At 37.5% G+C, this 27,783-nt stretch overlaps 2 protein-coding genes and 1 long non-coding RNA gene across 12 annotated transcripts in view; 1 reads left to right on the top strand and 2 right to left on the bottom strand.

Moving 5' to 3' along the window:
• Positions 1-2: 2 nt before the first annotated feature.
• Positions 3-5,878, top strand: LOC107316596 (alpha-aspartyl dipeptidase-like). 2 transcript variants are annotated; one of them, XM_015868304.2, is made up of 8 exons: positions 3-144; positions 223-311; positions 1,096-1,170; positions 1,737-1,816; positions 2,915-3,088; positions 3,948-4,007; positions 4,828-4,910; positions 5,394-5,878. In XM_015868304.2, the coding sequence occupies exons 1-8, from the start codon at positions 44-46 to the stop codon at positions 5,464-5,466; spliced, it is 735 nt and encodes a 244-aa protein (XP_015723790.1). In that variant the 5' UTR covers positions 3-43; the 3' UTR covers positions 5,467-5,878. The 2 variants fall into 2 exon arrangements, with proteins under 2 accessions (XP_015723790.1, XP_085408826.1); XM_085552700.1 differs by lacking the exon at positions 2,915-3,088.
• Positions 3,425-4,879, bottom strand: LOC146760112 (uncharacterized). Its single transcript, XR_014948074.1, has 3 exons — positions 4,761-4,879; positions 4,378-4,495; positions 3,425-3,527 (listed from the first exon to the last, which is right to left on the bottom strand). It is a non-coding gene; the product is annotated as an uncharacterized LOC146760112 (long non-coding RNA).
• Positions 5,868-27,783, bottom strand: part of NBEAL1 (neurobeachin like 1) — a 72,096-nt gene continuing 50,180 nt past the window's right edge. For 5 of the 9 annotated variants that reach the window (XM_015868267.2, XM_015868266.2, XM_032445994.2 and 2 more), the window contains 18 exons: positions 27,500-27,601; positions 26,217-26,312; positions 25,994-26,118; positions 24,712-24,852; positions 24,491-24,621; positions 23,242-23,351; positions 22,671-22,788; positions 22,039-22,136; positions 21,675-21,791; positions 21,202-21,291; positions 19,914-20,023; positions 19,163-19,335; positions 18,621-18,715; positions 16,883-16,999; positions 16,049-16,210; positions 14,989-15,137; positions 14,122-14,351; positions 5,868-11,765 (listed from right to left, as the gene is read on the bottom strand). In XM_015868267.2, coding sequence (XP_015723753.2) covers positions 11,689-11,765; positions 14,122-14,351; positions 14,989-15,137; positions 16,049-16,210; positions 16,883-16,999; positions 18,621-18,715; positions 19,163-19,335; positions 19,914-20,023; positions 21,202-21,291; positions 21,675-21,791; positions 22,039-22,136; positions 22,671-22,788; positions 23,242-23,351; positions 24,491-24,621; positions 24,712-24,852; positions 25,994-26,118; positions 26,217-26,312; positions 27,500-27,601 — 2,241 coding nt within the window. In that variant the 3' untranslated portion in view covers positions 5,868-11,688. Of the gene's footprint in view, positions 11,766-14,121; positions 14,352-14,988; positions 15,138-16,048; positions 16,211-16,882; positions 17,040-18,620; positions 18,716-19,162; positions 19,336-19,913; positions 20,024-21,201; positions 21,292-21,674; positions 21,792-22,038; positions 22,137-22,670; positions 22,789-23,241; positions 23,352-24,490; positions 24,622-24,711; positions 24,853-25,993; positions 26,119-26,216; positions 26,313-27,499; positions 27,602-27,783 lie in introns of those variants that run through there. The other 4 variants (XM_015868268.2, XM_015868270.2, XM_015868269.2 and 1 more) reach the window with 3 other exon arrangements.

The raw sequence follows: 27,783 nt of genomic DNA, 5'->3' as shown, positions 1-27,783 counted from the left end.
GCAGGAAGGGGCGGGCCGGGCCGGGCCGCGAGCACGGGCAGGCATGGGCTGCCCACGGCGCCTGCTGCTGGTCTCCAATTCTACGATGCACGGAGGGGGATACCTGGGCCACTGCCAGCAGCACATCCAGAGCTTCCTGGGGGAGTAAGTGCCGAGCGGGGCCCCGCGCCGTGCCGCGCTCTGCCGGGCTCCAGCGCCCTCTCCTCCCTTTTCTCTCCCCAGGAAGGTGAAGCGGGTGCTGTTCGTGCCGTACGCGCTGCACGACCGCGACGCCTACGCCCGCACCGCCAGGGAGAAGTTTGAGAGTCTGGGTAAGGCGGGCCCGGGAGCGGCTCCTGGCGGACATGAGCCGCCCTGGGGCACATCGCCTCGGCTCTGTCCGCAGGAGCAGGGATTTGGGGAGGGGGGGTCAGCTCTTGGCACACTGCGGCCTCGGGGAGATGCCGAAAAGGCCTCTGCAAAAACTTCCAAAAGTTTTTGCACTGAGCCTTCAGCAAAGATCTTTCCAGACTGGTCTGCTGCAATAACTGCCTCCTATCTGTCCAACCTTGGACCTGTTACCGCAGTAACAAGCAGTACTCACTTCCTTGGGTGTCACACCGCTCCTTATCTTGCAGAAAGATTGCTGCTGTCTGTCAAATGCCCCATCTGGGTCTCCTGGCCCTTAATACACGCAGTGAACCAAGCAGAGCAAACCTGTCAAAGCCAAACATTTTAATTACAAAAGATAGGTTCAGAACAGTGATGTCACATCCCGCTAACTCCCATGTCCAAGCTGAATGAGCAGCAGCATTCCCCTCTTTGAGTTAGCAGGAGTTTGCACTGAAGTAACCCCTGCTGAGCACAGTGCTCTGCTTTTGGTGACACTGAGCAATGTATCTAATAAAGCTAATATTGGTTTTAGTGTGGCTGTGGGTACAGAAGCCCTGCACTAATGTCAGGTATACATTATACCTCGTAGAGGCCCCTAAGATTTCCATGGTTTTACAGTGAGACATCTGGCTTGAAGTAGGGTGGGGAATAACAGGAGGGAAGTACTAGATGTACATTTCTTCTCCCAAGTGAGCAGCAAAGGTAAATAACTTCTAATTTAAGGTTATGAGCTGGACAGCATTCATGAATCTTGCGATCCAGTGGAAGCTGTAAGAAAATCTGAAGCTATATTCATTGGTAAGTCTTATTTCTTGCTCCATAAAGAGGTTTTACATAAGACATTGCATTAGTCTGTTGTAGAGCTGGCAGCACAGAGAAAAGAATGGAGAAGTCCTGTCTCACAATTAGAAGCTGCAGGAAACAGTACTTCAATTATGAACAATAAATGAATTTAATGGTGGGAATGGAAGTAGGTGAGATTTATCAATGGAACTGCTTCTTTAGTAAGTTTTAAATTACTCGAACAGCCCTTCAGCATTAAAATCATGATTTTAGATGAATTACCAATTTTTCAGGACTAAGAGGAGCTAGGCCTACTGTGGTTGGACTGAGCAGTCCTAATGTACACCCCAGGGTATTAGAGTACTATCTGCTGTCAAACAGCCAGCATCAGCGTTAGGAAGAGGAGTTAGGGCATGAGCCCATGGCCTGACAAATGAGCATTTCTCCAAAGTTTCTGGTTTTACTGCTGCTGAAAGCAGAAAACTGTCCTGAACAGATCACTGAGCCTGGCAAGTCTGTAATGACACTTACATAAAATTTACAGTAAAGCATGTTAAATCAGCTGGATACTTTTTCTGCAGGAGGTGGCAACACATTCCGTCTCCTGAAAGCTCTTTATGACAACAGACTGATACAAGAGATCAGGAAACGAGTTCTCGAGGTAACAACTAGATGACTTTGGCTGAGACTAAATGACAAATGCATAAGCATTTGTTCAGACAAATCCAAGTAGATTCTACATCTTTGTTTCTAATGTACTTAAACAGAAAGCATCTCATGCAAGCTGGTGAACTGAAATCTGTGCCCAAATAATGTTTTGTGAGTCATAGAAGCCTGAAAAGGCTAGGGTCAGTAGACTTTCCTTCTACAGCAGTTTTCCAGATGTAGAACTGCAAGGATGTTGTGCCATAACGTAGAAATAAACCCCTCAGCGTGTACCAATGAGGAGCAGTGTGGGATTCAATCACTGGTCAGAAACCCTCTTTCTCAGCATGTCTACTTTGTGGCTTAATAGATACAGATGTGCTCAAGCTTCACACTGTCTAATAATAAACCAACAGTAGAATTGGATCTACATGTGCCTTCTGAAAAGAAAGTGGTATATTTACCTTCAGTATCTCCTTAATCTAAAATTGCAAGGTATGAGCATCATTGAGCCCCTCATACCAGTAGCCATTCTGACTTGGTGAATCTCACAAAGCACAGCAAAAATAGACCATCCATGGAGAAAGACCAAAGCAAGGTGTTCTGCCAGTGATGAGGAAATGTGAATAGCTTCAAGACAAATTAAGGCAAACCAAATTATGTGTAAAAAGGCCAGCTGACAAAAAGAGATTTCAGGTAGGCCATTTCAGTATACACAAATTCCTGGTGTGGCAGCATGGTTCTTGGCCTCAGAAGATCTGCTTCTCTTAAGGAGCAGATAGTTCAACTATTTCAGATATTTTCTATAACTGTAATGTAGACAAGTCTCCTTAATAGCAAAGCCTAATGTCTACAGTGACAACCGTACAAGCTTTGATGGGATAACATGGTTGTGAGTGCAGGACATTCAATAGTTAGGTCTCTGACAACCACGATATGTATAAACTACTGCCCACCTCGAATTCTTGTTTTTCTGCTTTTCAACCATAAAATTAGCAGCAAAAGGAGCTAGAAGTCTGATCTTACTGTTGAGTCTCCAATTCTGATAGAAGATGCTATAACATGCAGTTCCCAGTTGTGATAGTGCATACTGATCATTGCTTTTGTCTTTCAGGATGGGATTCCTTACATGGGATCCAGTGCAGGAACTAACGTTGCTACTGTCAGCATCAGCACTACCAATGACATGCCAATTGTTTATCCACCTTCCCTACAAGCCCTAGGTTTGGTTCCTTTTAACATTAACCCTCACTACCTGGATCCAGATGTTAAAAGTACTCACATGGGTGTAAGTAAAACATGCCAGGATTAACAGAGTGCCAAGGTTTAACAATAGCATGCATGTGCATGGGTTTACAAAGCTAGAGAGTATGACTAACAGCTGTTCCCTAGAGCAGACAGAAATGCCAAAGAGGCAATGAGACTTTAGTCCCTCCTAAAGCTTTAGAGTAAAAAGAAGAGCTGGCAACAGTGATGCTAAGGTGGAACCTACTTGTTTATCCCTAGATAAGCCATCAGTCTTACCCTGTAAATAACTTGCTGTTTTACTGAGAGGAGTGTAGAAGTTCTGTGCTGCACCAAGTGCCTGCTGTATTCCTACATTTCCTTACCGACAGATCCTCCTGGTTTGATTTCTTTAACTACCATTGTTCCGTTCAAAAGCAGTAGCACTCAGGAAACATGGCAGAGCTGTTCATAGAAGGAAATTCTTCAGCATAATTCCTACTCTAGATGAAACAAACAGATAATTAATTAGTAGAAATCTATGGCTACCGTCTTTCACGAACAAGGCAGCTCATGCCTCTGCATTCATCACCTTCCTTAATACTCTCATTCTGAGAATGAGCATGTAGAGAACGTTTGAAAAAATAAAAGCAGCAGGAATTGACTGGAAACATTTTCAGGGTTAGTTCTGCAGATTCTATTTGATCAATCCACAGCAATTGCTGCTAGCAATCAAGGATAAATCTGTTTACTAAAGCCACTCCTGCCACTTTTGTCAGTACATTGGTCTAATCAAAGCATTCTTTTCTATGGGAAGTGCCTGCTTTGTGTAATGTTAAGAAGTTACTCAGTATTACACTACTTGAATGGCACCAAGTTCTACTTTACTGTCTGGGCAGCTACATCTACACTTATTATTGCAGGAAACCAGAGAGGAAAGAATTCGCCAATATCACGAAGAACCAAACACCCCTCCTGTACTGGTGAGTTGTAGCTTCCAGTAAGGAAGGGTATATGTCTGTAGCATGGTAAGCACTTCAAAGTTTGTCCTTGCTAGCTTTCAGTGCAAATCCCTGTTCCTAACAAACCCCCCAAGAACTGCAGCAGGGAAGGCCAGTTATATTCTGGCTAACAGCTACAGCTTTTGATTTTCACACTTTTAGGAAGTGGACTTAGAACAAATAAAATGCTTTCTGGCTGTTAGAGGCTTGAAGTTCTGTTAACTAGTCCTAGGATTTTAGACAGCTCTAATCTGTCCAGTCACTGGTTGCCAAGCACACATTGTACATTCCTGATAGTAAGCATGCAGATGGTAAGAAACCTCCCCTTTATTTTTCTGACAGATATTCTTACTTTAAATGTTGTTTTAATCTCTGGAGGTATCTTCATTTGCCCATTCAGTAAATATCATTCAGTACATTTGTAGTAGCAGTACGTCTTGGAAACCAGGAACCAAGTTTCAGTCTCAAAACTGTTGCAGGGACAGGGAGGATAAACCTGGGTTACTGTTGCTTCAACAAAACTGGATCTAAGAATAGTTGTAGCAGAAATAATTGTGGAATGAATATTTAAGTTCAGTTTTGCTTTTTTCCTTAATGGTTTGTACAGCCTTCTTCAAAAGGCAGTCTCAAATACACAGGAAAACTGGCTTCTAAAACAAGATAACTCACCTTTGTCTTGTATCTTTGTTAAAAATAAGCAAGTGATAGTCACGAAACACCACACTTACAACTAACCTGCTTGGGAAAAGTGTTCTGGCCTCTCAAATAGCTTGCAAATAAAGTATTTTTTCACCTATATTAGGGCTTGCGGGAAGGTGCAATGCTGCTTGTGGAAGGAGACAAAGCCACCTTACAAGGAGTGACTGGAGCAAGGCTTTTTCTGAGGTAAATGCGTCATTTAAATTCGAAAGAAAGGGAGACTTCGTTAAACTCCTGGTGCACACTGCCTCTTCCTCCTGTCAGAAGTTACGTAACACTTTGCTTTCATTTCTGTTCAGGGAAAACATGAATATATGAATATTGATTAGTGATCCAAAAGAGCAGTTAGTATGATAACAACTGTGTTTCTGAGCTACGGTCGTCATACATCCTGAGTGTCCCAGTGCTCTAGCTGTGCTCTGTACTCAAGGATGAGGGAATGCCACTTTGGTCCTAACGTACTGTACTCTATAACAAGAGAATTCAGGCCTTTAGTTGTATGAACATTACTAAGAAATCTAATACGTGCATCTCATTATGAAAGGAAGGAAAGGAACCCTGTTCTATCCCTAATAACAAGTGGAAGATTCTTGTTCTGTCCCTGATAACAAAGGGATCAGTAGACTTAGCTGCTGTTCAAGCTGACAGTATTGTTTATCTTATTTACAGGGGTAAGAAACCAACTGAACATGAGCCTGGAACAGATTTCAGTTTCTTGCTTATTGACAGCAATTTCCAGTAGCCTTGCATATTCTGCAGCAAAGTCAGCATGTGAAGAAGGGAAGAAATGCTTGCAGTATACAAGTGGGTAGAAAGCCTTAACTTTATAAATACAAGGAAATATGCACTACTGGGCTCTTCTTCACCACCCTGCTCACTTCTCAGACAGTCTCTCCTTCCTAGCAAAAAGACATGCTTTACTGAAATGCATGAATAAGAATAGAAGAGTACTCTTACTCTGAAAAGTTCTGTATGTTCAGGTCTCCACTTTGATTGCTCCCTCACCAAAGAAAGTTACCTTAACACAATTAAGAGTCAGCTGTTCCTGCTGCCTTGTTTTACCTGTGTAATAAAATAATTGTTCATTTAGTGTACTTCTACATTATTAGTTTCAGTTTTGCAGAATTAATAAAGTGAGAGAACTTTTGCATTCAGTTATTTTTATTGGCTTCATACTCATTTTAAATATATACAGTGCTAATTATGTACAAAATTGTGCATGTTAAAAATTGTTAGGTTACAAACTCGCAAATCCTAGAAAAGTGCAAAATTTTAAAACATCTTCCACCATGCTGTACAGAAAAAAATTCCATCGTTAGCTAATATACACACTCTCAAAACATACTGATCAAACCCAAATAAGACATACAGTATACAATTAAAGCACCCAGAAGGGAAAGAGATATTGCACAGAAGACTAACAGCAAGTTTGTTACAGTGCCTGAAGGCTCATTTTTCAAAGTACATACTTAGTACTCCTCACACCTAACATTTAACTCTTAAAAAAAAAAAAAAAAAGGCATTTTTTGGCATTTCAAAATCCACTTGTAATCACAATTGCACAATGTGTAAGAGTCAGAAGATATGATTAACTGTTGCTCTAAATAAGGCCTTTGTTTGCACTGCCTTGTTAGCTTTATCCATTTAAACAAATGCTGAAGCATATCAAATAATTTCTTACTGAATTTCATCAAGCAAACTTTGAGTAGCAGCAAAACTTCCAACAGAAGACTAACCAGTGAGAGGTAAGTCTAAAAGCAGTGTTTGTTTGATCTTACATTAAGATGCTCCTGCATAGTTAGAGGTGGATCAGGACACACATAGCAAATTTTCCTTGTTTTCCTCATGGCTTTCTTTAATAGATCACAGCAGTATACAACTAAAGCAGTATTACCAGGTACACAATTAAGTTTAAAATAAACAGTTACTACAAGGCAAAAAATATGTCTCCCTCAAGAGAAAATGCTGACTAGATAGGAAATAAAATCAATAAATGGTTTCTAACTTAATTTAGATCTATGATACATATGGCTAGATGTTTTATCTTTCAATCTCAAGACACTTTAGCAGCATTAAACCATAATCTGCACTGACAATAATGCTTTGGGGACAAGAGATTAGTTACAACATAGCATAGTCTCTGCACGGAGCCTAGTCACAGACCTGAGCTCTGGAATCACTTTCCAAATTTCTCAGTTCTAGCAAATGAAAACAGAAACCACACACAACTGGAAAAACTCTTTTCTATTTGAGTCATTTGGGTAAACAGTAACTAAAAGAAAAACCGTCAGTATTCTTCCAGAGATGCAGAACAAAAAGGTGAACGGAATAAAGACTGTCTCTGATTAAACAGTACAAGCACACCTGTAGAGTGTTCAAGACTTCAGTAAAATGAATAATGTTGACGGAAACATAAACTGAAGATGATGCTATGCTGCCACTCACAGCTTTCTGTAGTCTAGTGACTAGAACTGAAGGAGGAGACAACGATCTACTAATTTGTCTAAACTGTAGAAGCCGGTTTCCTTTAGAAGTATGTGTTAACAAGAGCTATTACTATTAACAAGAAATTTGTTCCCTGGGATGGAAAGAAAGGCATCTTCCAAACACTTTGGTTGAGTCTGGCATTGGTATATAACAAACTCACATACATGAGACTGCACAAAATGCCCCCCAAAAGGAGGATGTACCTCTTGTGTTGCTGCCTGCATCTTAGCCAAACAAACACACACAACTTTAAAACAAAGTAAGTTAATAGAATCTGTTGTATTAAGTCTTTTCATTAGCTTCATTACAGTTGCTGCGTTGTTACCAATTACGGCACTGAATTTGACTGACCATTCACAAAAACGATGTTCAAGTTCAGAAAGGAGAACGAAAACGAAAAGTTTGCAGAAGTGTAGCACTTTGTGGTACATCTCATTTAAGAACCACTGTCTTCAACCATCTGTAATACTTCCTGGAGATTTTGTTAGTATATGCTGGTAACTAGATCAGAGTGTATACATTTGCACAGCTTAAGATGCTCCTTAGCAGTAACTTCATAGGCAACTGATCATTAACAGTGTGTCATGTTTATCACTGAATACCATATAGGTTTTAAACCAAAAGGCATGAAAAGCCCATTTGCAAGAGCATAGAAGTACATGCTTAAATTCCCACCAAATTAAATGTAACCCTACTCAGTGTTTTTATCCAGCAGTATTTATTAGATCAGGCCTCAGGGTATCATTTATATACAAGAAAAATGCAGTTAATTTAAGACTGAGATACCATTTTGTGCTGGTGTTGGTAAGGTACATAGATGATAGAAGACAGTTTCTAGATATTTTATGACAGAGTAGTAGATAAGTATATTGATGTGGTATATTCATGCAAGTCTGATGCTGACTTGAACTGCAAACGTTTCACTTTCTGAATGCTGGTATAGTATAAAAACCGCAAAGGCTAGATGAGATTCTTTACTACAGACAAAATACTAGAAATAGTATCAAGAATTACAAATCAAATAAACGTTTTACTTGAAGATGAGAGACGTCTTCTAAATATCTTTTGGTATACAATTTCAAATGCTAGGGAGAATTTATTCAGTGCTGCTAACTGCTTGATCTACTTTATATACAAATATCAAAAGCAAGTTGTCAGGGTTTTTTTTTATATATATATTTACACACTTCCTTAGCTTCAGAGGTAAGCATATCTTTAGCTTAGATAAACGTCATTACGGATGTTACAAAAATAAAATAAAAGAAGGTACCACCAAGAAGGTCTAGACAAATGTAGTGTTACAAAGTAACTGTGCACTGTTAATTCTCAATTCCTAGTCAAAATAGTTTTTGTCTCACAGCTTTACTTTTTTTTTTACATTTAAATCTAATTTCATAAATATGTTCCATTCAACATGAAAAACAATGTGCTCTACTTGGCTTGAGGAAAGTAGAAGATAAATAATTCAGTCATACACGCTGTACTGCATAATAAACTGCAACTCAATTAGCTTGAACAGCTGACAGAAAAAGATTCTCTACTTGAAAGACACAAAGATATTAAGCAAAATGCCACCTACCGCTCCAACTTACCACCTGTATCTTTTATTTAAAGCTGGTTTTAGATAAAGGCAAAGTGCAGACCTTAGAATCCCTGGTGACTTTCCAGAGGGTCTGGCAAGAATGCTGACTGTGTGGTGGTTTTCACCCCTCATCCTGAAGGATAGTGTAAAAGATGAAAAAGCAACGTACATTGCTATTCTGCATAGAACATGAATTAGCTCAAAGCTCACCTTTTCTCATTTTGCTGCTTTGTGCAGAGCATGAGCTGTTATCAAATCTGCTCCAAAACTGTCCACAATTCAACCTGCCTCAGATATTAATGAAGATCTAACGTTCAAATTGACCTGAAATGATGGTATTCAAAATGTCAAAGCTTCTCACCCTAAGTCCTCTCATCCCCAACTACCGCAACTACATTACACATTACTTAAGCCAACACACTGTATTCAGTATTCTTGAATATTATTATTATTTTGTTTCTTGTACAAACATAACTTAAGCACAACAGGACATTTTCCAAACCCTTATGTGAACCTCTGAGCAAGTGACAAGGATTTTCTCTGCAAACACTGTAGAAGAAGCATCTCCTTTTTCTCTACTCAGTTCTACTATCTTGAAATGTTATTGCCCCTCCCTTCCTCTGCAAACATACCCTTAAATTCATGTATGCATTTAAACAGAACATATGTGCATACTCATAAAAACCAATGTAATGCCCCAAGTGAGTTCTTCAACTTCCCAAGAAACACTACTCTAGGAAGATCTCCCATGAAACCCCGTCTTCATGAAACCATAACGGACAAGCATAATTCACATTCTCATGTGCACACTTCATACTTCCAGAATATCTTTATTCTTCTTCCTGGATAGGCAATTGACTAAAACGGTTCTCACTTTAAAAATATGGAGCCTGAAAAGACAAACCACTTCGCTTTCAGAAATGTAATGCTCTCTTGGCAAGTGACTCAGGTAAATTATTATTTTTTCCTAACTTTTCAGACAATCCAGTCTGTCACAGTGATTAATTAGAATATTGCAACTATGGATAGACCCATTTATTTCACTAGTCTGATTTATTGCTTCTAAAGTTAAGAAAAAATAACAATTTTTTCCTCAGAACACGGGGAATTCCCACAAGAGGGATTATTATTATTAAGTAAAGACATCAAGGAAGAGAATACAGTTTTAGTGAAACTAACTGGACTTCTAAAAATTGTCTTCTTCCAGGAGCACGGATTAACCATATACAAATAAAGTTTATAAATATTGTGCCAAAAGTTAATGAAATGCGATTATACATAATGGAGTTCCTCAGGTAGTTCATCAGGTCCCCAGTCACAGGGAACTATCTATCTGATAATCTTCATAGGAGGTACAACACACATTCACTTCCATAAATAAATAGAAATAACAAAAAAGTGATGGCAGAGGGAAGAGAAGGGTAGCCAAAAGGGAGTATCTTATCTAACAACCACTTCTAGCTCTGCCTTTTACCTGTATTCCACCTACATCAGAAAGATGCAAGAGGAATGATACTTTCTTTTTAATAGACATACATACATGTATATACATATATACACACAGACACGTATACACACATACCTTTGCACACCAGTCAAAAAAAAAATCTTATTTTTCCCTCAGCACCAGGCTTTTAACAGGATAGGGTTTATAATTTAAATCATTAACATTACAAAAAAATGTCCAGAAAGATAGGAAATCACGCTAATCTGTTATCATATATTGCTTAACAAAGAAAACATTCAGTAATGGCTTTTTGAAAATATCGTATCTAATTAAAACTGTTTTGTTGTGTAATGAGCGTGTACAGGTCTGATATTTTCTTCTCACCACTATTAAACACCTTGAAAGCAGATACACTATTTTCCTGCTTGTTTAACAGAAAAAAAGTACAACTAGCAATTGGTTTGGTGAATACTAAGTCAAGAAACCAACAGGTGCTACTTAACTAATTTGTGCTGCAATGTTGTTAAAATGATTTTGCAATGGGAATTTGTTTGTTCTTTGCAGGAGTTGCCTTACTAATAAAGACTCATCTTTGACCAACACAGATATGTGATTCCTCCTCTGTATTTCTTCAAAATATTAACTATATTATGGGATTTTTAGTGTTTCTTAGTTCTTAAAAATATAAATAATTTTTAGCAGCAAGTTTCCCTACCTCCTTCAGCTCATCCACCACCTTCAAATCCTTTGAAGTAACTCATGTCTGTACTTATAAGAATTTCTGATAATCAAGTAGTGCAACATAGATGCTCCATGCAGGCAGCATAAGACTGGAACTACACAAAAAATGACAGCAATGGCCATTTACAGAAACAAATCACAATAAGTTATTCATTGGTCTAAAGCCATAATGAAAAGGTAATAATTGTCAACTACACTGGTTTTGAATGGGACCACTGTAACAGAGTTTTAATTTACTGTTGGGGAATTACTCTCAAAGCAATGCCAAGTATCTTTCTTGTGGTCAAGGAGCATCTGGCTAATGGAGCCAGCTTTAAATCAAATGCTACTTATTTTAGGTTCAACTAGCAAGGCTTGGGTTTGGAGGTCTGGTGTTTTTGTTTTTACACCCATTTCCTTTTTTGCTTTGTTTGACTGCTATTTTTTCCCCTGAAACCTTGTTTTAGCAGCTATTTAAAAAGAGAGGGATTCTGTCGTAATCAAATCAATGTGGTTAAGGAAAAATATGCAAGCAAGCTAACTTGCACGAGTACATATGCTCTTTACTATACCTCTACCATAGGTTTATCTTCAACAGACTGTTGAGAGTGAAGCCCCTTGAATACTGAGACATACATTTAAAGTGTATGACCAAAATGAAAAATATGTTTCTGGAATCCATGACAGAAGGTAGAAGCAGCAATCACTTGGAATCTTGAGTGTTATATTCAGTCTCTCCTGATGAAATCTGGCTGAGCCGTTTGCTTGATCCCCAGAGCTTTCGGGAAAGCTGACCTGAGCGCATCTGTTTAAAAGTAATTCAGAGAAACAAAAGGAGGGGGAAGGGATAAGGCGAATAAATTAAAAAGGAACTTCAGACACTGATTCTGGTGAAATGCAGACACTACAATATACCAATAAACAAAATTACACTAACAAAAATTATCAAAAACAAACCAAAAATTACACTTAGGAATGATTCTTGGGACTGACAAAAAACAAATAACAGACAAAACACTAATTCCTGTTGTCTTTAATTTTGAACAGCTAAAGGGATATCGCCAAGTAATGCCCACTCAATTCTGAACCTACTTTCAACAGCTTAGTGTTGAGTTTTGGTATTTTGATGGAGAGAAAGAGGTTGATGTCTCACAGAATTGAGCCAGATTAGCAGAAAGGATTCCATTTTATAGAGTTCAAACAGAAAAGTGATAGAATTGAACAGGTAAAGATAACCAAGATGGATTCTTGATTATCACCTGTAAGTGATGGAATAATGCAGAGCAGTGATAACAGAGTGAAGGAAGGAAACAAAGGATATCTGATCTTAAATTTACAGTCTTCCAAAGATCACTTCTGAAATGCTCAGAGTAAAATTTAAGCCACACATAATTCATACTGAATATTCCATGAGTAAAGATAACTACTAGGGCCCATTTAAATGCAGCTTCCAGAGATCTGCAATCTGACAACATTTCTTCACATTTCTTACATATAAATCCTACAACTGGCCAGTAACGATCAATCAGCTGAAATTCCTCGTAATATTATTAGATGCGTGCCCTAACAGCACAAGCTTGAGAATAGTTCTTGACCATCAGTACTACAGATTAAGCTTGCTTAAGAACTGTATCATCACAGCAGCAAGGTTTTACAAAAGGCACAACGCTGCTAGCAGGTGTTAATCCCAAATTTCTACAACATCCCAACAGCTACATAATTGTTAAAAGTACACATTATACTTTACTTCATAGTGGATGCTATCAATGCAGAAAGACTAAAGGCCATTTCACATGATCCACAATAAAGAACACATCTCCCATTACCCTACACATACCTATCACCATCAAAAGATGGAGCTACAGAGGACCTTCTGAAAAAAGAAAGTTCTAACTCATACGTTCCTTCCTAACTGCAAATAAATAACCCCCACCAGACACACTCATTCAAATATACTGGTTGTTGCCACTGTAGAAAACTAGAAAATCTAGGACATAATTTTGTTCTTTATATATACATGTGTGTATCTATAAGTACATATAGCATCTATTTACATGGATATTGAGCTTGAAGATCGTTTTAGTTAAAAACAGAAAATTCTTTAAAAAAAAAAATAAAAAAAATCAATCTGTTGGAAAGCCTCTACATTAACAAAATAAGTCCAGTCTTTGAAAGCCACACCTTCTCCAGAGATACTAAAAAATGTTATTAAGAACCAAAAGCCTTCCGTCTAGTGAGATGCATACATTTCAGCCTACAAAAGATCTTTTCTATGAAATAGGAAACAGAATTGGCAGTGACTTTAAAACTACTGTTACCATATACATTTGACAACACAATAAGCAGTTTATCCATCAGTTCTACAGTAGGAGAAAGCTGTTCAGCTGGCAGTGGAAGCTTCCCCTATTTCCTGAAACTAAATAAATTCTTGAAGCCTTTTCAAAATACTGTGCATCTCCTAGCTAAAGCATTTTTAAATACTAACAAATGAAGCCACTCTGTATTAACAAACTATAAAACAAACTCTTCTGACATGTACTGAAGGTCATGCAAGAGCAATTATCACAGTTTCAAGTAGACACACTGCAGCACAATGGAGATTGAGTTAGAAAGAGAAGCAGGGTTAAGTTAACTCAAGTGCTTTGAAAATCATGACAGCAGTACTTAGGGCAGAAACTGTGCTTTGCACAAGAACTGGGCATACCTACTTGACGGATGCTCTGCCTTGATATTGCATATGCAGTACCAACAATTTTATATTCACCATATGGAGCCAGAGCATATGGGGAATCTACACATGTGATTCTTCGTGCATTACAATTAGAGAAACTTAAAAAGTAATCTTTTCCCCAGTGTCAGTCTGTGCATATTAAAGGACATCTGATAGAACCACAATAAAAATAAATAAAAAAAGGAGCTTGCTCTTGTTTCTTCTGGAAAATTATTTGTCAAAGTGTCTGACAACACTAATACATACAGAAGAGAATAGCTACTATGACTTCTCTTATTCAGATGTCAGTGATAAAGTCTGAAAGTTAGTCCAGCTGAGCTTTCCATCTTTGATCCCTATATATCTTTGATTCTTAATATGAAAATTCAGTAGAGCAGTCTCAAAAGTTATTTCTTTCCCACCGAAAACTGAAACTTGCTCTTAAATTTACCCTGCCATAGAGGAGACCTCTTGCTCAACTGGAAAGCAGAAATAAGAGAACTTCCCACTGTTCGGTAGAAAAAGTTCTTGATGGTGGGCTTTACCTCTGCTGGCTTGCCAACACCAACGATAATCAACTTGCCATCCTCCAAGCCAACAAGGATGTGGCTATACTCTTTGGTGACAGAAATGCAATGAATTGGCAGTCGCATGGCTAATGGAGAGATGCTCAGATTCAAGCTGAAATGAACAGAAACCAGAGTATTAAATTACATGTGTCTTTTTACATATGGAAAAGCATCACGCTGCAGTTGAGACCACAGTCCACGGGATGCACTACAAAACAGTTCCTCAAGGATTCAAGTTTGCAGTTTTGACCATTATGAAATTCTACAGAAAGATCAATTCATACATCAGAATACATGTCCAATGACAAGGCATTCCAATGGCGTCCAATGGCACAGGAGGATCATTCAGAAAATTAAGATACTCTCATTGGAAGAACGGATCATTAGTCCCACATCTGTGTGACAAAGATCACTTGGCAGTGGAGCTCTGTAAGAGCAGTGCAGAAGAACTACATGAAGCTTGATCCTGTAGCTGATGAGCTTCCAGTGACAAACTAGATATGGGAACAATCACAGACACAGCTCTTCCTAAATTCTGTTAGTTCCAGGCTGATGGTTGTGATAAATGCCTGCAGAGAAAGAAGCCTGGTACAACTCCTAATTTTCCATATCCTCCTATTTCAGTACTCATTTAAAAATTTTTCTATTTATTTATTTATTTTTGGAATACACAATATTTAATACCCGTTGCACAAGGAACGCCCTTCTGTACTCATTTCTCAATAATAAACTCATCAGAAGTATATTACCTGTAGAGATCCCGTATGGAAAGAAATCCCTGTAAGCTGCCCATCACAATATACTCGCCAGTCACACACATATCTGACACTTCTTCCTTCAGAGTCTCAGAACCCAGATGCTTTCCATTGACAGAATAGAGGTGCAATGCATTCTTATCCTAAATAAAAGAAATAAATAGCACAGAGGACAAGTGCATTCCTACTCCCATATGGAAGATCTTGAAATTACTCTTCATTAACTCTTGACTTAACATGATACATCATATCTATTCATCTAATCAATCCCGAACTTTCTCAAAACATCCACAGACTTAATGGACACGTCCCTGTCTTTTGATAGATTTTCTTAGGGAACAAGTCCCTTCTTACCTTCAGCACCCTCGCCCCACCCCAAATGGGGAAGCAGAACAAAACATATCTATTTTACAGAGAGAGCACTTTCTGGACAAGACAATGAATTTTTGTTGTATTAAAAACACACATGACCTCCTTAAGTTCTTCCAGCTTTGCAATACCTTGGCTTCATCTTTCCCTATCATTCCATTGCAGCTAGTACACCTATGTTTATAGTACATCCATCTTCCAGGAAAGTTCCCATCCTCATAGAAACAACAATTTATAGACAGTTAGTGCAACTATGCACTTAGACAGAACACGTCACACTATAGGTGCACAAAATTAAGTCACAGCTGCATATTCATCGAGCATCTCACATCTACAACACCTTGCTGCCCTTACAAATCTACTTCTGTGAGTAGTAGAACATGTTTCCCCTAGGTCTGCATTTCAAAGTGGCTCTCCCAAGAAGATTTGTTAGTGCATTCTTAAGACATCTTCCCTGCAGGTGTTTGGAGATGTTCACGAAGCTTACAGCAGCATGGTGTGTCTCTGATTTTCCTTTTCATTATATTTAACTAAAATCAAATAGCAAAATAAAAAAGGAAAGAGACATAGTATGGACAAAAAGCCACAGTTTTTAAGGAAATGAGGACAAAAATCAGGCATATTTAAGATTAGATGTCTTCAGCAAAAGAAACATATTCCATGAACCTAAGTACCTCCTAATTACCTTAAGAGTGGTCTTTCCTTCTATGCTGGTGTGGACAACAATATGGCCTTCCCAGGACACAGCCAGATTGGGAACAGTCAGCAGGAGGGAACTCTCACAAGGTGGTCGCAAAGTTCTCATGTACTGGCCTTTCCGAATGGTGCGGATAATAACAGTCCCATCCTGAACATACCAAATTTAGGTAAGCTGTTACTCAGCAGCAAACTCTGAGGTAAATTACAGCCACACATAAAATGAACATTTACATAAAAATGAAGTGTTCTGAAAGTGCTTAAAATCAACTGCAGATTAGGACTTCTGAGCATTAATGGCTCTGCATGAAGAATCCTTCCTCTTGAGGCCACGTAGTACAGGCATATGAAAAAACAAACTCAAACAGAGCAAGAGGAGAAGGATAGGAAACAAGTCAGCCATTTTACAAGACACATTTTTGAGTGGGCATTATTTGCATTAGGTAGTCAGAGCTCAGCAGCCTGCCAGTACAGTACAGAAAGGCAGAGCATAAGGAAGCTGCAAAGAGCCTTTGGGGTTAGGCAAACAGGGAACAAGCTGTTGCAGAATAGTTTCTGTGAAAGGTTTAAGCACTCCAAATAAGTTCACACACTTAGAAGTTCATCAGTGCAAACGCACTTGACATAGTAGTTTAAGTCTATGTTGTGTAGAGTCTCTTTTAAGACAGTTGACTTGGCCAGGAAGGGAGAGGGCACAAATCTTTTGACAAGCAAGGCTGAAGAAAAGATTGTGAAATAACATTTTTGGTATTCTTAATTTCAAACACACTGTAGGCTTTGGTTGAAGAGGTGGCAAAAAAAGGAAAAACATGAAGATGCTTACCCTGGATCCTGACACTGCCATGTCCAGCTCAGTGCTGATGCCAACACTTGTAACTTCATCAGTATGCCCATAAAGGATCTGTAATGGCTTAGGTGTCAGGCCTACAGGCACTCCTCCCTGAGAGTAACAAAAAGTGCAATGACAGATTCTCTTGCAGCTGAAGGATAAACAAAAATAAGTTTCTGGTACCTTTAATGTTAGTTGTGAGAGGTGTACATTTGACATAGGCCAAAACCAAAGGACCAACTCACCCATTTCAATTTATCACCTTGTATATCAGCAGCTCTATTTAGTGAAATCAAGAAATGAACATACAAGTACTAGGTGGAGGTGGAATTTCTTTCTATTCCTCCAGATAACCAGGTGTGCAAGGACCACAGTGAGTACTCCTAACAGGATTTGTTTGTTCATCCACTCACTACTTTGTTATCTGAGCTTCTTCAGTTCTTAATATTTTAACCTGGAATGAAGCCCTGCCTTCACAGACAAGGTCAAGGAAAATGATACTACTTTTACTTTACAACTGAAGTAACTCTGATTTCCTAGAGAAATATAAAAAAATAATACTTCTAAGTCACTGCCATCAGTATCATATACAGTGGAAATTTCACAATAATAATCATTAAAAATAGTGTGTTATTTGCCCACATGATTGCAGGTCATCAAGATGATTTAATACTTTTATTCCAGCAGGTATATTGTCAGCACAGAAAGACTTGGTCAGATCAGCTCCAAGCAACAACTGTGCTTACAGCAAAGGTATAGTAAAAAAGGTATAATTCTGCAGAGTCTCCATTATAGCTAGTGTGAGAGAAATCTTACTGCCAACATCAAGTCCCAATATCCTCAATTACACATGAATTGCGGAACACGTTTCAGATTAAAGAGCTGGGTAAAATGGCAACGATACAGAGCAGAAGAGAAGTGGCAGCATGCAGAACATTACCGCCACTTAGTAAAGGCCAAAATAAAACTCTTAGAACGAGAATTCACAATACATAAAACATCATTTATATATCCATTCCATAAAAAGTAGATTAAAAATCTTACAGAAAAACAGTTCTAAACAAAGTCTTCAGAGGAGGACTCATCATTCAGCTCACACTGAAAAGATAAAACTAAAGAGCTTGTAACACTAACCCCTGCTTGAGACAAGTACTGCTGTGAATGCAAGGGTCTCACCTTTCTGGTGATGCATCATTGGTACCAAATACAACATAGCTCTTGAAAGAACTACAAATATTCTCGTCATGCAGACAGTTCATTTTTTTTCCTAGCATGCATCTGCAAAAACATGTGGTTACACACCACTGTTCTGATTTAACATGCTGACTTCAGTGTTAAAAACAAGGGGCCGTGAGCAAATGTACCGTCCATAACACATATCAAGTCCACTCTGTAACTAATGGTGTTTGTACATCCGTGATGCAGCAGAGATGGGTACTTAAAATACGTAACAATTGAACTAACATCACGCTTAAGTAAGCTTTTTGAGTGTGAAAGCATTAAAGAAATCTGAAATGCCAGTGTAATGTAAAACTAGATAAACAGACTAGTGATAGCTTAACTAACTCCTGGTTTAAGTCACCAGTACTTTCCACAGAGGGAATGCAATGCTAAAATGCAACTGTTAAAGCTGTTAAACCAGAAAGAAAGGAAATCAATGAACCAAGAGGCAAGACAATGAAGCAAAAAAGGATTCAGAAACAGCATTTCATAGTAAGCCTAAATAACATACCTGCTGAGCTATCTGCCATATCATACAGGTAGTATCTCTGGATCCAGAGATTAAATGGATTCCACAGTAATCTATCGCCAAGCAGGTCACAATGTCTAGATGAAAAAAGAATAACAAGAATTTGAAGTAGTTTAATCATAATTTCACCACAGTGTGATGGTAAGCATGCAGGATGTCCACAGTGTAGCCTCATTTACATTCAACATGAAGCATTCCACAGCAATTATGAAGATGAGGCTATATGAACCAATGAAGCCATCATAGAACCAGGTGTACCAATGTGACTTAATCACCCTTGTTACCTAAAAATAGTAGTCAAGCTTTATCTTGAAAATACATTAAATTACTACAGTGACTAAAAAGTCATGCTCAAGGATTTACATATAATCACAGTTCAGGTAATCCTCTGTTCTTACACTGCCATTCCATTACAAATGCTACACCTGCCAGTTCAGGTCCATTAGCTTTAATTCTTTCAAAAATACAAACATCAAGATATAATACATAAAGCCTTTCATAGCACTGTGTATGGAGTTACTCACCCATGTGCCTGATGTGCTGTCCAATCAGCTTGCCTTTTGTAAGAGATGTCACTCTGATGCTATTGTCCCAGTGCCCTCCACTAAAGAGCAGTTTTGCATCATGAGATACAGCAAACAACTTAGAAGTGATCTCCAGTCCTGGTGCAAAAGGGCCACTCATGTTGCGCTGTGTTCTGTAAGCAAATGAGGAAAAATTAAGAATGAACTTGGTTCAATTTTTTTTTTTTTTTTTAAACTTCTTGTATCCTTAAAAAATGGAATTCTATAGAGGGAAGCTATAGAAGAGGCTATAAATAAATAGTGAAATAAATGGTGAAACTCTGCCCCCTGGATATCCACAGCAAAGCAGTCAAAGCCATGAGTGGAAACCAGATTAAATCATGCAATTTAATTCCATACAAGTAACTAACTCCCCTAGTAAATACTGTAATTTTAAAGTAAAAGAGTAAGTAATCTCAAAAATCAGGGAAAAAAATGACCACTTCCACCTTCACTATAGTTTAAGACTGTATGAAGAGCATTCATCACAAATTCCAAGATGTTTTATAATAAATAACTACGAAAATAGAATGAGAAGTAGCTCTAAAAATAAAGAGCCATGAAATAGCACATACAGGACTCTTCACTAGAAAGGTAATATTGTTAGGTACTGGAAGGTGCATACCTAGCTAAAAATTCAGCTATTATAGTCCATTTATTACCAAACAATTACTCTATTTTATTACTATAGATGCATATGTCATTTGCTTACTTTGGATTTGTCACTGTGGTATCTTTGATGAATGTAAAATAGTTGGAGATGTTTTTATCATAAGGCAGCCAACCATGGGTTCCAATAATGCAATTCAGACTTGCTGTTACCTGGGAAAGTTTAAATAAAAAAAAAGAAAAAAAGAAATCCAGAGACTTATTTTCTGGTATTGGACCTTACATAAAAGAAAAAAATAAAAAAGGCAAAGCAGCACAGACTTCACAGAGAGTTTACAACAAAGAATAAAACAACACCTTGCTTTCTTGCAAATAATAAATAATCCAATTCAGATGCACTCCAACAAAGATGGGTCGAAAAAGGAGAGCTAATTCATTTTTCAAGGATTTTAATCCCTATACGGTAAACAGTACCAAGTTAAAATACTGTATTTTACAGGTAGGTCAAAAAGTTGACTTGCAAGAAAAAGAAGACAAATGAACAAGCCAAAAGAAATCCCAAACCAACCAACCACCATCTCCCCACCAATAAAAAAAAACCACAAAAACACAACAAAACAAAACATTCTAATTCCAATTTAGACATGTAACTCATCATCTTCATACTTCATCTGTCATACTTAAAATATTAATTCAGGTAGTTTGAAAAAAAAAAAAAAAGCACAAACTTATACTCCAGTTCTGCTCCTGAGAAAGCCAGGAAAATTAAATACCCAAGGTTATTTTCAGACACTTACAAAAAAACCCAAACAAATGAGAATTAGATGTTTTCACATTCCAAATGACAGAGGTACATTCTCTGTTTAGTGCAGACAATGAATATGATCCACAAAATACAAGTGTCAGAAAACAGTATTATTTCCTGCAAATTACAGATGGTATTGCACAGGAACCATCACAAAGACAAAAATCCTAAAACACTCTTCCTCCTTTCTGCATGTAGATATTTGCCTACGTTAGTTCAAATCTAATATTAGAGACAGTGTAAGCTTTTGGAGAGCATACATGACAGACAAGAGCATAGCTCGAAGTATGGATTGGAAAGTAATTATAAAGGTAACAGTGTCATCAGTAATTCCATCCTGTAATTTTAAAGCTGGACTGCCTTATATTAGGAAATTGATTACTATTACGGAAGTGGATCAAGTGAGTAATTTATAATATACTCCACAACTTACTCATGTCTCATAAGCACTTAAATGCCATTCAACAAATCAGCCCAAGTTCTCTTCAAAAGACAAACTTCACTTAGAGCTGACGTTCATCTATTTGCACTTATTTATTTGGACTTCTGGCACTCTCGAAGATTATTACTTGCTCATACAACTTACCAATATCTCTGGGCTTCCCTGAGACATAAAGGAACGTGACTGATTCCTGGGGACAACAGCTTTGACAATGGGGACACCATCACTGATTCCCTAGGAGAAAAGACAATTTTGATTTGATTACACACAAGAGCTTAAGATCAAGTGTAGAACCTGTGAAGAGTCGAGACCCAAATTCTCTGCAATACCAGACATGTAAAGTACAGTTGGGCATTGACACATACATACTCAGTTCTTACAGGTATACCACCATCACAAGCACCAGAGCCCTAGCTCTGTTGTGAAACAGTGAGATTAGTCACTAAACCTACTGAATCCTCAGGTACCACCAGTGTTGTTTTGAGCTTTCATGGTTTAATTGCTGCTAACACCCGAACAAGACCCAAATTCATGTCCAGCAGTTACAAATTTATGGGATTCAACTTCCACAAAATTAATTAGACACTGTTTGTTTTATATAAACTGTACACATCTACCTCTATGAAGAATGACTTCAGTTCAGTGAGGTGTTGGAAGAGATTCAGAGTAGAGGTATCACTTCTAGTTAGTCTTTGCACTACCTCTTCTGCTGACAACCTCTGAGGATGGGGCTCCTGAGAGACATCATTTGAAGAAGCATCAAGTTAGACAGTCAAATTAAACATATTTGTCAAATTACTCAAGTCATATAAAGTACTCAACTTCTTTCAGAAAGAAAATAAACAACTTTTGAAAATGCTATGTTAGATTTCCTTCACTATGACCCTTAGAAACAGTCATGTGGAAAAGACTTAGGGTTTCACAAATTCTCTCAGTTGAATTTAACTCATGGTTTGACTGAGAAGGGAAAAAGAGCATTACCTTCAACAGCTGACAGGGAGTTTGTCCAAAATTGTTTATCATCCCTTCTAAAGCCTTCCTTTCCTTCTCATCTGTTAAAGCATCCAAATCCACAGCCCCTGGATCACAGCCAGAAAGAAGGGTAGAAGAAAAAGAATAGAAATCAAACAACTTACATAGAAAAGATTAGCAAAGAAATGTAACAAAAACACATTGCAGCATTATCACCCTTACCCACAGAAAAACCTCCAGACTAAGCATTCATATAAAATACAACATGAAAACTACTCTGTGGAGTTTTGTCAGTGTGAAAAATGCAGATTTTTTGTCTTGTCATATGGATTTAATCTAGTTCATATATACAATAGTTACACACAAAAGCCATCCAAAATTCACCTTTGGCATTAATAGACTAACATTAATTCACAACATTTTTAACGCATTTTGCCTCAACGCCTAACACAGGAGAAACCCTTTCCTATGAATGCTTTTAGGCAAGTAAACAACAAACTGTATTCTGATAAATACAAGTTATGATTCTACATTTCAACCATAATTCTCTTGCATGATCACAAACCAAGTGCTTTCCAGCTAATACTGAAAACCCACAATTCTGATAACAACAACAGGAAAGTAAGTATACTGCTTTGTACCTTCATAAGTACAATAATAGAACACATTGAGTGCTTCCACTGCAGCTGGTCCCCTCTGCTTATAGCCAAAAATCAAATCAATCCATTCATGAAGATGAGCAGAAACGTACTCTGATTCCTATAAGAAAAAAAAACCACACTTGTAATAGGAAAAATGTTGTTCCTTCTTGAAGTATTTACTGATTTCTGTGAAAGAAATTTAATTCCTAGAATAAGCATATGCAGAAACTAAGTGTACACTAATGTACAGGGCAGAAACATAGAATATGGAGTAAGCACCAACTGCCAGGTAAGAGGGAAATTTAATACAGCAAAGCAACACATCCAGGCTGTTGAAAAGCAGCTGTGAAAGGGAAGGTAAGCTGCAGGTTCTCTATAGTTATTAAAACTGAAGGGGAAGCTTATCACCCAAAGTCATCTAATTCTGCATTTTATCTCCTAAGGAGGCAGCACCCAAATCATCAGCATCCTTAGGCTCGTTCCTTTTTTCATTCAAGCGTTTTATTTAAATGCATGAGGCTATCAAGTGAAAATTCTTTCCTTATTATTTCATGCATAACTATCATCTTACCAGAGCCTTCCTGTGTTTATAAATGAAGTCTTCTGGAGAATGGGCCCATTTGGGTAGAACAACATCATTTACCGCTTCTTTGGATATCTGAAGCTGACCCAAGTTAAAACCTAGTGAGAAATTTGGAGAATTTTAAGAGTTACTACAAAATACTTCCAAGACATTCTTTTCTCAATAAAGGTAAAAAGAAAAAAAAAAAGGGAAAACTGTTGAAAAATTCTGAATGTAAGTCTACAATAACTCTACCACTGACATAGGAGGCTAAGTTCTGCTCTGAATCTTTCAAATGTTAAGTGTTATGGGATAATAGTTATCCAAAGCATTTAAATAAGTTAGAAGCTGCAGTCTCAGTCTTAGAAGCATTAGTATTTACACCTGCATCAAAAAACATATCCACGTTCTATTTTATCAGCATTAAGAGTTCAAAACATTCCAATAGGATTATTCATAAGCATGAAGTTACTAATAGGTTTAAGTTCTTGAATCAAGGCTTTCAAGTCCTTGCAGAAATGCTTTCTTACTTACTGCTTTTCAACTTAGAACTCCAGTAACTGTAGCTACCAGACCAAATTATCAGCAGCACTAACATGAAAAGCTACCTTTAAACTGCCTAGTAGTAGAGAAAAAACTCCCTTGGGCAAGAAATTTGAAGAAGAAATATCTAGGAGTCTCACACATCAGAGTGCAGGACATTTGCCTTCTAATCAACTTTGTATATGACTGAAATTGTTTGTTTTCCCTCCCCTTTCTCTTCTTCTCATGTTTTGAAATTTCACATAGGCTCTAAAATCAACTGACCTCAAACAGTATTGTTAGATAACAGTAACAAGAAAATACACACGTTGTCTGGAACAAATAACAGATGTGAAGTTTTAGGATGTCCAAGCTATCACTCAAATCTAGTAAAGCAAATACTAATTAATCTAAACTATCTTTTGCTATTTGATCCTATTATCTATTCCGTTAAGTTCTTTAACTCAAATGAGCACCTCCACTCTTCTGTTAAGCAAACAACAGTATTTTTAGCCATCCTTAATCTCCCACTCTGTTTTAAACAACATTCAGACTATTGCTCAATGTAATTGGTCTCACTGAACAGTCTTGAAGTCAGCACGATGAAGTAATTTCTACAAATATATTTTTAAGCTTGAAGATGAAATATACCACAGTATTCATAAGTGTTTGGAACAATTCTTCTCAGAACATAAGAGGAGTGCTCTATGCAGAATATTCTGAGCAGTCTATTTACCGTTTTGGTTCTCCAGGAATTCTGGGAAGTAGAAAAACTCTGGAATAAGTTCCTTGACATCATTGGGATTATCCATGAGTGCTTGCCAGGTAGCAGGAATAGAGTGGAACTGTCGATCAGCACAATCAAACCTGGGGGGACAGGAAACTCACATCAGACTGATTATTCCCTTAGTAAAATGACAAGAAAATAAAGCTGGTGCTTCTTTGTTCACAATGTACCTGCCACTTTGAAGCTGGATATGAAGAGTTGTGAAAGGTTCTACCCGAATGAGGTAATGCATGACACCAGCAGCATTTGAGTAGTGTGTCCCATAGTGAAATTTGTCAATCACTCCAAGGGGATCCTCAAAATTATCGTATCTTTAAAAACAAACAACAGCAGCAAAAAACATCCATAAATATAACTAAGCACTGCAGCTGATATACACAGATTACACTTATTGAAGTATTCAAAAGCAATTGTCACATAAATTTGTGAAAGAAAAACCACATCCAGTTCTATTGAACACAAAAATGCATATTCTGGCTCAGAAAGTCCCCAGGCAAAAGGGACTTGACACAATGAATCACCTTTTGTGTACCTGTTCTTATACCCTTCCCTATACATTCGTTATCATCTATCAGAAACTGGATAAAGGGCAAGACTGGCTTTGTTTAGCATGACTTTACACAGGAGAGAAAAGCAAATGCATGAATAAGCTGAATATTTATTACTAAAAGGATTTGTTTCCTGCAAGACTGAAAAAAACCAGTCTGTGAGAGACCATTTCAAGATGCAGAGATTTATTTAACATGCCCATTTCCCTCTTCTACTGGCAAACTGACTCTACAGTACCATGCCACCATCCACCATTCCTCAGCATCACAAAGCTAGTAAGCAAAATTACAGTTGAGTACTGCTAGAGAGTCAGTTTCCTTATAGTCAGATAGTTGGATAGACCCCAATCAAAGCAAATTCTCCATGTTCCAAGTTTTGTGACAAAAGCTGATTTTGCAGGAAGCCTGACAAGTGCCATCTGGTACCACAGTACTCACTCCTCACACTAGCAAAAAGGAAGAACTTGTGTGTAGGTGTAAATAATAGTCACTCCTACATAGAAAGTAGCTGCTGGAAGCAACTGAGTTGCAATTTATTTCAAAGATGATAACCTACACACAAGAAAAAAGGCAGGAAGCTCCTCATCAGTATGATTTCACATTCCTTATCTTGAAAGAGATACAAGACACAGCAACTCTCTTCCAACTACTGGATTACTGAGTCTTTCTACAGACCTCTTCATCTCCTCAGAGAAAAATCTCAATTTACAACAGTAAATTTTGTACTTTCAGCACTGCATGAGCCAACCAATCTGAATACAGCAGAAACAAAGAACTGTCAATCTTGGCGAAAGCATCTGGGATGTTAAATTGTAAGATTTTAAAGACTTTGGTGTCATTAGTGTATTTTTAAACACATTATCATACAGACTCAAATGACAGAAATATATGTTCAAATACATACTTTTCTTTCACAGCCTTAGCATTCTTCTCATTTACCACTCCAATGGGTTTGGACAGATCCCTAAAGACTGCTGGATTACTCAGATCCAGTTCTTCAGATGTATAATCTCGTAAAATCCAGGGGAACTGGAAAGTAATAAAGTCATACAGATTAAATGCATCTTCAAAAAAAAAAAAAAAAAAATACATAACTTCAGCAAAAACTTAAAAACAATAATAATTACCACAGGATACTGAGCAAGATCATTATAAGTCCGTCCTGCCATTGTGTTCAGCTGAATAAGGTAGTCAAAGTTGGATATTTCTCTATTCACCCATTTCTGAAGGATAAAATAAAGAACATAGAAGCAAGTTACACATCAGTATTTCTTCACTGCTGGAGAGTACAATCAGCAAGTAAAAAGCATTAGACTATGAGCATGGTATGAATGTTCAAATTTGATTTCTCAGTCTTTTATTTCTCATTTCTTTTGATGATAAATACATTTTACAGAGTTGCTATATTTCATTGAAATGCATTGTGCTGTATTTCATTGAAATCATGTCTGTGGTTGATACCAGTACTATTTTAAAATGCAACAAAGCAGACAGCTAGTAGCCTTAGAATAAAAAGGGGAAGCAAAATAGAAAAGAAATAAGATACACAGATGAACAGATATTAAAAAAACTGGGAACTGAACTTTGAAATCCATTACAGTACAAAGGTCGGAACTCACTTATAAAATTATTCTCCCATTGGTTAATGGTAGAAGAACATGTAAATGTACGTTGCCCTTCCTCCATTATTCTATTTTAAAAACAATCAACCAACAGAACTGTGATCAGAAGCTTTATGTAGTAAGATGGAAACACTACAGAATGTACAGATATACTACATACAGATACAAAATGATACCTTATGTCCTTGGGGAAAATAAACTAAAAATTAAGTTCTCCCAATATTTTTTAAATTCTTATGTAAGAACTGTCTTCCCCTCCATCCTTCCCTCAGAGAGGATTATTACTGTTGGCTAACAAGAAAGAAAATAAAAATATATTTACTGCACTTAGAGAAGTCATCCACATTTAGGGTAATACCAGAATGTCCATATTTTACAAGTGTTACCAATTCCCTTAAAACCATACTTCCTGCTCAGTTTTCATACATGTTTTGTTGAAAGCCGTATCATGAGAAGACAGCAGGGAACATGATTTGATCATATACTGAAAGTAGTCTGAGAACGTATATAAAAGCAAGTCATCTTCTACAAATTCTCTACTCTTGTTGGATCACTTGTATTAAACACACCAGCACCAAACTATTTATGTGGCATAAACTCAGTGACTGAGAACACAAAAGACTGCAATTGTAATTAAAAAAAAAACAACATGTGGAAGTTTAGACATCACTGATGATACACAAGTTGGCAGCTGCCATCTGAAAATGATAAATAAAAATCAGTACCCAGGGCTGTACAGAATGCCTTCAAGAAGGAGGATAGTATTATTTTACACTGAAGTTTCATACCTGCATCAAACCTGAAGCTTTAAAGAGTTCCTGAGGAGATCGGGTCCCAGAAATATTTGGAGAACGCAGTGACAATATTCGACTGTATACTTTGTTTCTTACCTGTTCAAAAACAGCATAAAAATATTTCTGCAGATATTGAAGCTGACAAATACACAATTTCACTGCTACTTAAAATGCAAAGCAAATTTACCATGGTTACCCTTTAAACATTTTTTGTCTCTTGCTGTATAAGCCTTTGGACACATACAGATATGATATCCTTCAATATCAAAATATACATT

This window comes from Coturnix japonica, chromosome 7 (assembly GCF_054131305.1).
Source record: "Coturnix japonica strain WE chromosome 7, WE-NBRP24, whole genome shotgun sequence".
In the NCBI taxonomy this organism is placed as follows: Eukaryota; Metazoa; Chordata; class Aves; order Galliformes; family Phasianidae; genus Coturnix; species Coturnix japonica.
This window is presented reverse-complemented; position numbering and strand designations above follow the sequence as displayed.